Here is a 13,924-nt window from a genome sequence, read left to right as displayed (position 1 = left end):
AAATTGTGGCAGACTTGCTAAAAAGGTTGCCCCCTACTGCTCCAGTGCATACACATCTCTCCCCCGATGATGGGATGAGAGAAAGAGAACAAATGACAACTGACAGGTATTATTTGGGTCACTTAATGCACTACTGTAAAGTACTGTACTGTAGTGATAAGCAGATATCCTGGCTTTCTCTGATAAAAAAATATTCCCAATTTTTGGATAAAAAAAAGTAACCCAAAATCAAAATTTTTCCATGATCAAAATGAATACCATATATATTAGTGGTGTTCCATGTATATAGTAGTATTTCATTTTGATCACGGAAAAATGTGGATTTTGGGCTGCATTTTTAATCTGAAAATTGGGGATTTTTTTTTTATCAGAGAAAACCAGGATCTCTGATGTTGAGGGTGGGCTGAGAACTTACTAGATTTACTAGAATATAAAAAGACTCCCCCAGTAATTAGATTCTTTACATGGAAAATTTATAAATTTGTTATAATTTTCCATGTGTAGAATCCAACATACATTTTCCACGTATAGAATCTAACAATCTAATACATTTATAAATTTTCCATGTATAGGGTCTAATTATTAGCAGGTTGTCTTTTATTTACCCCCCTCACTGCTGTAGGGAGGCAGACAGTGGTGGGGGGGAGGAGGATCAAGCAGCTTGTCCCTTGCTTGTGTGTGCCCCACTGCCACCTCTGTCCCCTGCCTGATCCCACAGCCTCAGACCACCCCCCCTTTTCCTCAACCTCTGCTTCCCCTCTCCCCTTTGCATGATCAAAGCCTTAATGTGAAGAAGAGTTTTAGAAGATACAGAAATCCTTTATATTTTTTAGCTTGCACAATAGCAGTCTATTTCCTCATTTGCTATTTGAGATAAATAGGGCTGGTACATACAAAAGAACCCAAAGTCCTGATTTTTAACAGAAAAAAATCTTTTCATTCCAAAAGTCAAAACTGAAGTCACTTTTCACTTTAATACTTAGGCTTGTTGAAAACCCTGTTCAAAGTTGAATGGCTGATAGTTACTGAGGACCAAATTACAGAGAGGGAGGTTAGAGTTCTGTTTAAAAATAGGACAGTTGTTTCATCTTGGGAAGTAAGGGACTTTCCTTTGTGCATGCTATTGGGTGAGCGTAAGGGATGGTTTTTCTATGATTTCACTTCCAATCTTATGTTAACTTTATATTTTTGTTAATTATTTTTAGACTGTGCAACTTAGCTTCTGCAAGTTGGCAGATATCGCAGCCAAGAGAAGCTGATGTCAAGGAATCCATATCAGTGGTGTCAGGATGGGTCTATCGCAAAACAGTTTAGGGACTTTCCAGGTTGGAAGGGGGGAAATGTTGGTTGTCCGAAATGAAACAAGCGATCTGGGCAGTGACTTCCAAAAGGAGACGCCACATTCCAATTGATGGAGAGACTCCTGAAAGGACTACTGAGGCAGAGGCACTAGCCAGGCTATTATCTCTATAACCTGAAGGAAAAGAAGAAACTGTTGCTCATGACTTCTGGCCTCAGGCCATATGATCTCATCATGTTTAACAAGAAAACCTGTATTTTCCTTACCCCCTGGCCACAGAAGGATATCAGATAAACAGTGTTCAACAGCTAATATCTGACATTTCTAGTCAGCCAGAAAGAAGGTTGATGCTAAACAACTAAGCTAAGTAAACTACTGAATAATCTTTTCAACCGCATACCACCTTCTGGTAGCTGAATGAAACAAGAGTCATGACAACTTGTTCCCAAATATCAAACTTTGGGGCTTCTGCAAGCTGGCAGATGACATAGTCAAGGAAAGTTGTTAGTAGCAGCTCCAAATTGATGGTTTGGTTTTCCAGTTGTATGAGGAGAGGACTATGCCTTCATATCAGCATTCTTATGCTTGGAGGGTTTTTCTAAAACTGAAGGAAACAACTGGTAGTGAGTGTGTACATGTGTGTGTGTGCGTGTATGAGAGAAAGCACATAGCGAGTTCACAGAGTCTGTCTGAAAATAGTGCCATTAGGATAGTTTGTCAGTTGCCTAAAACAGTAGTAAGATAAATGATTTCTCCATTTATACATGTAATTTAAAAGTTGAGAGGTGTGTATTTAAATCGGGGGAAATTATTTTTGCCTGCATTTTTGTTTGCTTGGTAAATGCCACAAAATATTTTGCTCTGAATTTCATTGGAATGGCTTAGGTAACTATACTGAGATAAGAACAAATTGGTTAAGGATTTTAAAGGCTACAATTTTGGCAAACATCCTTCATTGATAAGATAGCTAGAGATCAACCTGGGAGAGATTTGTATCAGTTACTTGGGTACAGTCAAATAGCATTTGAATTTATAATACCTTGCTTTTTTAGTGCTGATAGATAGCGCCCCCCCCCCCCCCCACACACCTATATAAAAAAACTGAGATTTTTCCTAATTAGGGACATTTTGGCTTATTATCATAACCAGCAGTCTGAATGGTTTGTTGCAAACTCACCCCCCGCCCCAATTTGATTTGCTTTTGTGCTTGATTTCCTAAGTTTCGTTTAGATATAAATGATATAAAATTGTAAAATTGCTGTCTTGCCTGGATAACATGGTCTAGAACTGCAAGGAGCTTAGGCATAGATAACAGGAGCAGAATACAAAACAGAGTAGATAATAGTCCATGGAACACCTCTTATTTACTAATCTCCACAAAACAAAACCACTACTGAAGAAAATCATAGAACAGAAAAGCATTTTAAATATAAAAACCTTGGCTTGCCAACGTTAGAGTCAAAATGCCAAATAAGCAAACAAGATATGAGAGCTAAATTCTTAAAGGTAGTAATCTTAGATGCCATTAAATATTTAGCATGGTCTATTTGATCTGTTTCTCTCTGGCTTCTTCTTTGGGAGATCTTTATTTAGGGTTTAATAGCTTCCTGTACATTTGGTAGTTGAAATTAGCAGGCTAAATATCCTTCTTCAAAATCTTTATCTGGAAAGAAACAATTCTGGAATAAGGTCTTGTAAGATCTTATGTTTTATTTATCAATAAGGCTAGATATGGCAAGCATATTTAGTTCTGAACATGATGACTAGGAAAGAGGAATATGTTTTCTGTTGGCTGAATCACAATTGCCTTGATTATGAGAATAATTCTATTTAACTAGGCCTAATAATATTTGTAGGCATGAACATAGGTATTCCATACACATGTGTAGATGGGGCTCAGTATCCTCTTCTCCTGAGTTCACATCAACACAAAAAAACACAAGGTAGGTATTGCCTTTAAAGATAGCCACAGTGTTTTCTTATAACCTTAACCCCCACCCCCTCGTCCCATCCCCAGACATGGGTTTTTTTAAAATACAGATGCAAATCTAAGGAAAACGTGAATATTTGTTTTTTGGACTTATGCATAAATAATATTAGCTCTTCCTTTTTAATTCATCCTTGTAGCAATGAGCAACAGGAACCTGGTTGTCTCCTGGCACAAGGTAAATCTCATATGTTGATCTATTTTTTTTCATAGATTTCATAGATTGCATAGACATTAGGGCTGAAAGGGACCTCGGAAGATCATCAAGTCCAGCCCCCTGCCCAAAGGGCAGGAAGTCAGCTGGGGTCATAGGATCCCAGCAAGATAAGCATCCAATTTACTCTTGAAGGTGTTATAAATGTAAGTGCTTGAGCCACCTCCGATGGCAGGCTATTCCAGACCTTGGGGGCTCGGACAGTAAAGAAATTCTTCCTTATGTCCAGCCTGAAATGGTCTTGCAGTAGTTTATAACCATTCGACCTCATCATCCCTTGGGGCACTCTGGTGAACAAATGTTCCCCCAGATACTGATGGTCACCCCAATAAACTTATAGGTGGCCATCAGATTGTCCCTGAGCCTGTGCTTTTCCAGGCTAAAAAGCCCCATAGCTCTCAGCCTGTCGTCGTAAGGTCTGGTTTCCTGACCTCTGATCATGTGCATGGCTCTTCTCTGCACTCTCTGAAGCTTCTCCACATCCTTTTTGAATTGTGGGGCCCCAAACTGGATGCAATACTCCAGCTATGGCCTCACCAAGGCTGAGTACAAGGGGAGAATGATGTCCTGGGATTTGCTTGAGAAGCATCTATGGATGCAAGCCAGCGTTTTGGTTGCTTTACTAGCAGGGAGGATGGGGGAACCCAGTGGGGTCAGCTAAGCACTTAAATTAGATTATTAAAATTAAGCATTTTAAGTCCTGCTGAAGAGTTTAGTCAGTGGGATAGATGTGCATACTTCAAACACTATTGCCAAAGGTTGGGACAATTCATGTACCTAAAATCACACCATATAATATCTATTTTACCCTTATCACTGCAAGCAGTGTTGATTTTTAATTTATAGGTTTTGTTGACTTCCACAATAACGCCTGGTAAATGAACTCAGAGATCAAGCTGCTGTTGAAAGGCAGTGCTTTCTAGCAGTCCTAAAGCTGCTCCTGTTGCTTTTAGTGACTCATAGGACTCCAGTCCAACCGATGGATTCTTTGAGCTCTTATCAGTGCCTACAAGGGTCCCTCGCAACTAGTTAATTGCATAAAAGAGACCAGCTACATGTGCAAAGTACCTACCACTCCATAAAAAGGTCCAACCAGCTAGAAAGTTAGACCTTGAAAAATGTGTACAAATTTTAGAGTTGGTTTCTATCCAGCATTAATTTGCACATGTGGCAGGGTCTCCCCTGCGAGCTGACCAGGCTCACTGCCACTGGGGTGTACCATGCACAGCTGGGGCTGAGAGTCTTGTAGCTGAAGGGACTCTCCATCCTGGTAGTGCCCCACAGCTATCAGGATCAAGAGTCCCACAGCTGTGGACTCTTGGTCCCAGCAGCCTTAGGATGGCACCTGGATGGAGAATTCCACAGCTCACAGGGACTCACAGTCCCAGTGGCCATGGGGCACTGCCACAGCTGCGAGTCCCCTTAGCTATGGGACTTGAAGCTACAGGAGCTTTTTATTTGCTGGTGCAGGGGGAGCCTGGGGTGATAATACAGAGATCCCCCTTTGCCACCAATAAGGTGTGATAGGATCCTATGCTGGCATTTACAATCGTGCCTCCTGCAATGGATTGTGTGGATCATGTATCAGATCGTATCACACCTTTACCTGAATGTCGAGAGGGGCCCCAAGTCATTGACATCAATGGAAGTATCGTAGGCATAGTAGCTACAAGGTCCAGCTGAGAGCCTATACTCAGGCATTTACTGCACCAATGGTGTCTGCAAAAAGAAACAGCAGCAAATTCATCAAATCAAACTCTGTTTTAAAAGGATGTCCTGGAGTGTCTCACTCTTTTTGGTTTGGGGTAGAGTGTAACACGTGATACAAATGAGATGGACACAGCTCCCAGCTTTAAGAGAACGATTGAAGAATTCCTTATACATTTATGTTTTAAAAAAAGGAAATATACACTAGAAGAGAAGACCCCACTCCATTTTTTACTAGGCTATTTTCTGAGCCAGAAGGATTCTCTGCCTTACACAAGGAGTCAGCGTACCAGAACTAGGCTGAAGCCTCTTTGTACAGCTCCAGTGGAACAAAAAGCCCATAAAGTCAATACACAAACTACCTGGTTTGGGGAAGGGACAGGGGACATGAACTCCTGAGCAGGTAACATATACATAACTCTATTCTCCAGCTGTTCCCAGCTAGTATGCCATAAGCAGCTGAGTTTAGTAAACAGGAGTTCTAAAGCTACTCTAATTTTAACTGGGAGCCAAACCAGTACCAGAATGAAGGAGCAAGAAAGCAGCATAAAGCTATCTTTCACCCACCTTAGGGCTTAGAATGTTTCTTAACATTTTTAGATTTGAGGTGCCCCTTGGGAAAGGAAAACTCTTAGTTTTCACTTGTTTTTTTCACTACAGAACATATTAAAATAATTCTGTTGCAAAGAACTCAGAAAGACAATGACAGGTCAGAATGTTTCTGACACTATGGATTCCTGATTGAAACTCTGGAGTTGTCTTGTGAATCAGGCTTGAACACCTAACCATGCTAACATTGAGTGGCACACTGCAGGACCCTTGAAATGATTTCATGACATCCTGGTTGAGAATCTTTGGCTTAAATATACATAATCTTTAAAAATTACAGTGTGCAATCAGTGCCCCATTGATCAGCACTTGTGGAAGAATGTATGACCTTAAACACATACATTTATATTGCTATGTGATACCCCTAGAGCCTGCTGCACAGCTCTGATGACAATCCACAGGCACGATTCTCAGTGACCTCAAGGAGAGTTTTGCCTCAGTAGAGACTGAAGGACTGTAGCTATGATCTTTGAAAATAAAGAAGTATTCTCAAACACACAGGACATGAGCAGAATGAGTTACATAAACACAGGTGAAAATCTAAGCTCTGAGCACTTCTGTAGGCTTGTCAGTGAAAGCTGGCTGCAGACTGACTAACTCCATTTGAGGCACTAATTACATTGTGGGCACGGTACAGATACAGCAATGAATTAACATGTCAATAATATATATAGTTCTCTATTCTTTAGACCAAATTGTAGGCAGAAACTCAGTACTCCAATGTCTGCAATTTATTCAAGTAAAATAACTAATGCTCAAAGACATAAGTGTAACAGTTTCCTTGTTCATTTTTTTTCTTGCTATGTTGAGGTAAAGGATAGTTTAGAACAGCATTTTATTAGACAGCATCTCTTGCATGATGCAGTATTTGGACAGAGTGTAATGGATCTGGATACATGAGTCCACTTTATTCCTAACAATGATGTGCTATCAGATAGCTGTAACCATCTCTCAGTTACCATAGTACAGAACACAAAATCCTCTCCCAGAGCAGCCAAACTCCTTGCAGTTGCAATGATCTACATTTTACAGATGATCCTTTCCTGATCAGTCTTCCCCTCTTGATCTGGGATTATTTGATTTTTTCCCCCAAGAAAATATAAATCAACAGTCTGCTGAACCATGTAACAATCTGTCTTAACCAATGGACATATTTTTGGACCTTTAGAAGTACTTCAGTACCATGGTCAGCACAAAGAGGACACCAATCTATGCATCCATAAGGTGAAGTAAAGGGCTAATATATCAAGGATGTGACACTGAAGGAAATAAAAGAACATTGAAGAAAACGGTGGAGAGAACTATTTTGTCCTACACTGCTGATTGCTATGGGGAGAGATTAGATGGAAAAATGAGAGAAAGACATATGACTGGCTGTACTAGGTTTGATCAGTGAGAAGAACAAAGCTGCTTAACTGATGCAGGTGGAACAGAAAAACGTGTTTTTCTCTTAAGAGGAACTGCATCACACACAATTGAAAGAAGCAACATGTTTTCACTCTCATTACAGTGTGCACCTGGAAGTTGCTTTTCAGCTGAAGACAGGCATTCTGGATACTAACTACCCACCTCTGGCTTAAATCCAGAGGCTAAATAAAAGAAGGTGCAAGGTAAAGAAAGTGCCTCATTATGTTTAGAAAGATCCATTCAATATTTCAGCCCAACTCCCATAGGAGGAATCTGGTTGATGACATCCCATGTTATGATGGCACAAGCTCTGCTGTGAGGCTGATCCGCAGCACTTCAATGTATGTTCTTGGAGAGGAGCCCCAGAAACTGAGTGAATCCTTGAAAAAATGTAAAAGTACAGCCAGCATAGACTCATATGTTTACTTTGAGCAGAAAGAGGAAGACAGGGCCTGGATGTACTCTAAGACCCAAGACTGCTTAAAATACTTACAGGACCTCTTAGCCCTGAGGAAAAAATACCTTGCCAGCATCAATGACTTGAAGTCTATGAATGCAACAAATAAAATCTCTCCTGTGTCTACAAAATCCTCCAAAACAGGGAAAAACCCACCACCTTCTTCCAAACAATCTTCTAAGGTAGGGACCTCAGCATGAGAAACTTTTGCCATTTGCCTTAACAGTAGCATGCATAGATGCATAGTTTCTTTTGATTTTCCAGCTCAGCATTCTTTACAGATTGCCTTACACCATTTGAAATATTGTTTAGAGAATTATTTATTGCATGTAGCCAATCATACAAGAGTGAGCAAAGAGAATTGGATTAGATAGTGCCTGATGAATTAGCTTTGATTTCCTTTACATCATAGATATAGCCAGCTGCAATAAATTATAGTTCAATAGGAACGACTGAATTCAGTGCTGCCTGAGCATATACAGGAAATACCATGTCATCATTTAGGATTATTGGCCAGAATCTGAGGATAGTGCATGAGCTTTGAAAAATGATTCTTCTGATGTCTATAAGAGACAGGTGTCTGTCATATTTTTCTGATCACAATTAGCCATGTTATGTTTTTTATATATTTTGAAATTATTATTTGCATTAGAAGAAAGAGCCATAAAAATCAAGTGATTTATAGACAGCTAGGGAGAGCAGAAAATTGGTTATAATTAATTACATGTAGAGGCAGGGCTGGACAAGTCTTTTTTAGTGGAAAACAGATATGCTTTCATAGACTAAACTGATGGATGCATTTCTTTTCACTTCTCAGTTCTACTACAGTCATTCTGGACAGACAAGCAAATTAAACAGAGTTAAAAAGGAGCGGGCTAGGGTTACCATGCACTGGTGCCTCACAGTAATGCTTTCATGCATGTTCTCCTATCCTATGGTAAATGAAAGCTAAACCAGGGCAGATTAGTCCTGAATGAAACAGGGTTAAATTAATGTGGTTTAGCTTTTGCTTACTGTGAGATAGGAGTGGGCACACAAAACAGTTACTGCAGAGCAGCTGATGCAAGGTAAGACTCCCTCCCCTTCTCTTAACTCAGAACAACTTGTTCATCTGCCCACACCCTATGTGATCTTGAATGAATGGCTTAATTGTACCTTCATTACTCGGGGGTAAACTGAGGATGATAACACTTCCGTTCTGCAAAGGAATATTGCGAGGATAAAAAAACCCCCCATGAGTAGAAGGTGCTTAACCTAGTAATGAACTACGTAAGCACTTAAAGAACTAGGGATTCCTGGAGGAGGAGGAGGAGGAGGAGGAGGAGATTGAAATGCAATGTGTATTTATAGATCCAATATAAGCGATGTGGAGGATAGCTAGATTCATATGAATACTTATGAAAAAATGGTGTGTGTGTGTGTGTGTGTGTGTGTATGTGTGTGTATGTAAATACAAGAAAGAGGAGGGAGTATGAATATTTGTGAAATCCATAAAAAGATAACGTTGTTCCCAAAATGATCATAGACCACATAGTATTTCATGGTTCTCTACCATGGGTATTTGAAGGTGTTACAGACTGGAGAGTTCAGTAAACTATGAGATTATTGGAGATTTTATATCAGTCCCTGCTTTGAAATTATTGACAGGCTGAACATTATATAATTGAACAACCTGGATCTTCACTGATCAGACAGACAGAATGTTCTCAACACTAGTTTCAAACAGTGGGTATGAGTCCCACTGCTGACTCATGGGGCCTGGTGACTATTGGTCCTCAGTGCTCCCTTCTCTTGAAATTTTCTATTTATTAATATATTGGCAGCTGCCTTGAAAGAAGACAACAAAAAATCTTCAGCTTACTGTAACTACATGGCAGATGAATGTCGATAGACCAGCTTTTAAACTAGAACCATCTCCAAATGCTTTAATAAAGTAAAGAAGCATGGATTGTGGTTTTTCATTTCAGTTGCATTTGTACATTGTATGCATCTGAACTGTTTTATTCATCCAGTCACATGGAAGGCTTAATGCAGCTGGGATACAGAGCTCCCAGAAGCAGGCGGTCTGTCTGAAGGGATGTTGTGCTAATGTAACATGATCACAATCCCTGCTTTGACAATTGATTCACAACTGGTCAGTGCAGCCCCCGAACCAAAGGGATGGTGAATTTTAAAGGACACAGGGTTGAACCACTGCATCCTCTAGGGAGCTCCTACTAGCAGTGCCATGACCATGTTTAGATGTCCAGCCACCACGGAAGTCCTGTAGGAGGATGCTGCTGCCAGTACTTTTTACCTATCCTGAAGGACCAATCCTTTTAGGGACGTAGTCATTTCTGATGACACACAGGGGTTGCAAATTGAGCTTGTGACATTGAATGACATTTTCTAGGCACAGAGATCTAATGGCCACTCTGGCTAACAGGATTTTTTTTTTCACTTTCTTTCAATGTGCTTTGGATCAGGATTTATATCTGTATCATATTTGGTACACTGACGCTCAGTAAACAACACTAGGATATTAGAGAGATTTGCAAAGAAGTGATTATTCAGTGAGAGGGAAAGAGCTGAAGAGATGGGCTGAAATACAGGAATGCAACTTTCACTATCATATCAGGAGCCAAAAGACAAACCTGCTTATATAGATATGTAGCCTAAGATTTTAAGGTATGGCCTGCTGATAGTGAGGGAGGTGGCATCTCCACATCCTACCAGCAGTGGCTACAGCAGTGTGCTGATAGCTGCCCCCAGCCAAGGTTGGGGAGCTAAGGGCAGCTGAGCTTGATGTGAGCCACATCACTTCCATGTTTGCTGCTGACTCTAGAAGCTGGTATGCTGAATAAGCTACTAGGCTCTGTTGGAACTTTAACCTGCCCTGAGGAGTTAGGGTTGTTTCCTTTTTTGATTCATGGGAGATTTACAGGTCACCAGGTAATTTACATGTCATTGCTATTAGTGCTGTTATTTTGCATTTATACTTGGGTTTCAGAACAGGTTTTGACCAAGAAAGTGAGAAAAAGCAGTGGTAAAGGATGCAAAAATTACTGATTACAGTAGGTAGGGGAATACACCTTACAAATATAAAGCCTGCATAAACTCCTTCTGTCCCTGGAGTGTTGCTATAAACAACTGAAAATTCTTCTTAAAAATAATACTAAAAGTTGAACTTTGGTGTAACAAATAATTGAATCTCTTAGTGGCTAGCACTATGTCATCTGATTATAGCTGACTAGCTCTTGTGTATGAATAGCCTTGATTCCTGCTGAAGTGCTAACTCTTTCAGCCTCCTGCTCATAAACAGATAATATATGACATCAGCAGGATATGCTGCACAGTGAGTCATTCTCACTAACACAAAAGGTAGAGTCACAGCTCCATAGCACTGGCGTAAAGGAAAAAAAATGGTTCTCAAGGGATCAGGAAGTGGCCCAGAATACCTAGGTTATTTGTCTACTTTTTAAATGGTACTTTTATCAACAGATCACAGGATTACTTTTAAACACAAGGCCATGTTGCTTTGTACTTCTCTACCTGTTTCCGTTCAGTGGAAATTCAGTTCTTTTCCCTCCAGACACCTACATAATTTAGGGAATTTTGAATTGAGATCCAGATCCCAAAGTCAGAACTGGGTCTAAAACAGATTACTTGAGCCAAAACTGGGATCCTGAAACTTGCCCTCAGCATGACAGAGTGGTGGCTCCATACTGCTGACAGTGGCACAAGCTTTCCCTAAGATGAGGGAAAAAATTGTAGCCCTTAGACAAAATATCCTGTGGGAATCAGTATGCTCTCAGTTCTCTCACTGCAAGTAATAGGAGTTTAGACACCCAAATCAGTGCTGAGCACCTAGATTAATTTTTTGATCTGGCCCAAAGACCTCAGCTCCTACTTGGCAACAAAATAAGTGGATAGATTCTCAGGAGTCAGTGTATTGGGGGTTGAACTCCTCTAGGAATTGTGGCCAAAATGGCCACACTGTCAGGTATTGGCCCACTGGGACCAAAAGATCCAACCTGCTGGACAACTGAACCATTTTCTTGCTACCAACTCTGAATAACCTGCATGTCCAAATCAAATGTTCAGCTGTTTGAAATCCAGATACAGGTCTTGCAATTTGAGCCCTCCTCTGCTTGGCATAGTACGATTACTGAGAAGTAGTTCTGCCATGTTCTTAGCATGCTTTTCTCCCCGCCCATCTGTTCAATAGATATCACTGGAAGGAAAAGTCCCACAGCCCAATTCAGATGTAAAAGAAGCAATAGCTTACTTCGACTCGGTTATTGCAGAACTGGATACAGAGAGATGGCGGAAAATTCCTGCAACAAACCTCTCAAACGCGGATGTTGACTTTGATGGTGAAGTCTATATACTCCATTTAATTTATGATTAGTAAGGGGCTGGTGGGGAAATGTAGGTCTACGAGGGAGAGGTGTTATGTTTGTTCTCTGCACAGAAGTGAATTTCACCCTCCAAATTTTACACCCAGTTGTCCTGGCTATAAAGCTTTTATAATTTTATGCATGTTTTCCCCTTTCCACATTCATAAATGATTGTCTGTTTATCCCCCTCAAGCTTACAAAACAAAAATTCACCTAAAGACTAAGATAAAGTATAGAAAGAAAGTTGGAAACCAAAATTCATTTTGCTGAAGAAGTTAAAAAGAGACATTAGAACTGGAAACTATTATGGACCCTGGAATAGGTTATTTAGCATTTCAACCAGACAGGACTTCACTGGCATCCTTCTTTCTGAATGAATATCTGAACATTAGCATTCATTGGAAAGCTGTATTAACTACAGACTATCTTCTGTCTTTCAGTTGCTACCAGCACTAGCGAACACAGTTTACATTCAAACTGGATTCTTCGTGCTCGGAGACATTCACAGGATACCTCACAAACAGCAAAAGGAACAAACCAGGCTCAAACAAACAGTCAGAGAACCACCACTGGCTCCAGAAAGAGACTGGAAAGACATCCAATGTACTTACCCAAAGCGGTGGAGGGAGCATTCAATACTTTAAAATTTAAACCTAAAGCACGTAAAAAGGAATAGCTGGAAGATTGCTATACAAAATAATGTGTAATATTTATCTCTTTTTAAAAACTATGTCCCACCACTTACACAATAGTAATGGCAAATGAGTATGCATTCATTGAAGGTTCTTTATGTTGCATGTATTTTAAGCCATGGTTATTCCAGGTTTGGACTGACATCAGAGTTTATCTCATCGAGTTCACTGTGCCTAACAATACTGCTTTATCACCCGAGGAAAAGAACCCCTTCAGCTTGGCAAGCATTTTTCAGTGTTGTTATTGGAAGCAATGATTCAAAGACTGCCTGGTGCAGTAATTTTTCTTCACTCTACTACTGCAAAGTAGATCTGTTAATATGTGGTGAGCTTGTGCATCAGTAATTCCAATTACAGTGAAATGAATTTTCCTCATCTTTGCATGTGAAAATTTAGCATGTGCCATCACCAGTCCCATGACCTGAGATCATGAAGTGGCACTGTAAGAGGATGTGGTAAAGGAAGAAATTGCTGCAGTGAGAGCAGCCCGCATTTTGTGACATTTTTTCCCACTATGTGCTAGGGAAAAAAAATCAAGTAGTTGCTATATGTAGCTTTCTGAAGGAAGTTATTTTCTTGTTGGACACCGCACGTGAAGATTTTGTGCAGTTCTTTTCATATGGCTACAAACAAAGTGTTTGTTTATTTTAATACCCAGATGCAGACCAAGTCTTATTTAAATGCTGGAATCTGAACTATTCATATGTTCCGTTACTAATGTTTAACAGCAGTGAGCTGAGGCATTTTTGAATCAGTCAGGCATAGACTGTTCTCTAATGGGAGGCAAGGGGTGGAAGGAAACTACTAAGGAATCTTAAGGAACCCTAGCACAACATCATTAGGTTTCATCTGTTATCTGGATTTCTGCACAGTATTTCAATGCTTTCATTCAAATGTAAACATCCTAAACAACATATTACAGAGGTGCTCCAAAGGAGGTGCTTTTTCCTTAGAGGTGCAGTATGTGCTCTATGCCAGAGGTTCTCAACCTCAATACACTTGAGACATCCCTCAATAGATTTGAGGCACCCCTTGGAAAATGTCTGCTCTTAGTTTTCACTTGATTTTTTGACTACAGAAAAATAATAGAGCAGTTCTTCTGTTGCAAAGAACTCAGAATGACCACATCAGAATGGTTTTAACACTATGTATTCCTGTTTGAAATCTCTGGC

The 13,924-nt window shown here is 40.1% G+C and overlaps 1 protein-coding gene across 1 annotated transcript; it reads left to right on the top strand.

Moving 5' to 3' along the window:
* Nucleotides 1-7,446: 7,446 nt before the first annotated feature.
* Nucleotides 7,447-13,924, top strand: C1H13orf42 (chromosome 1 C13orf42 homolog). The gene is made up of 3 exons (XM_059726722.1): nucleotides 7,447-7,863; nucleotides 11,889-12,036; nucleotides 12,501-13,924. The coding sequence occupies exons 1-3, from the start codon at nucleotides 7,447-7,449 to the stop codon at nucleotides 12,734-12,736; spliced, it is 801 nt and encodes a 266-aa protein (XP_059582705.1). The 3' UTR covers nucleotides 12,737-13,924.

Source organism: Alligator mississippiensis, chromosome 1 (assembly GCF_030867095.1).
Source record: "Alligator mississippiensis isolate rAllMis1 chromosome 1, rAllMis1, whole genome shotgun sequence".
NCBI classification, from domain to species: domain Eukaryota; kingdom Metazoa; phylum Chordata; order Crocodylia; family Alligatoridae; genus Alligator; species Alligator mississippiensis.
This window is presented reverse-complemented; position numbering and strand designations above follow the sequence as displayed.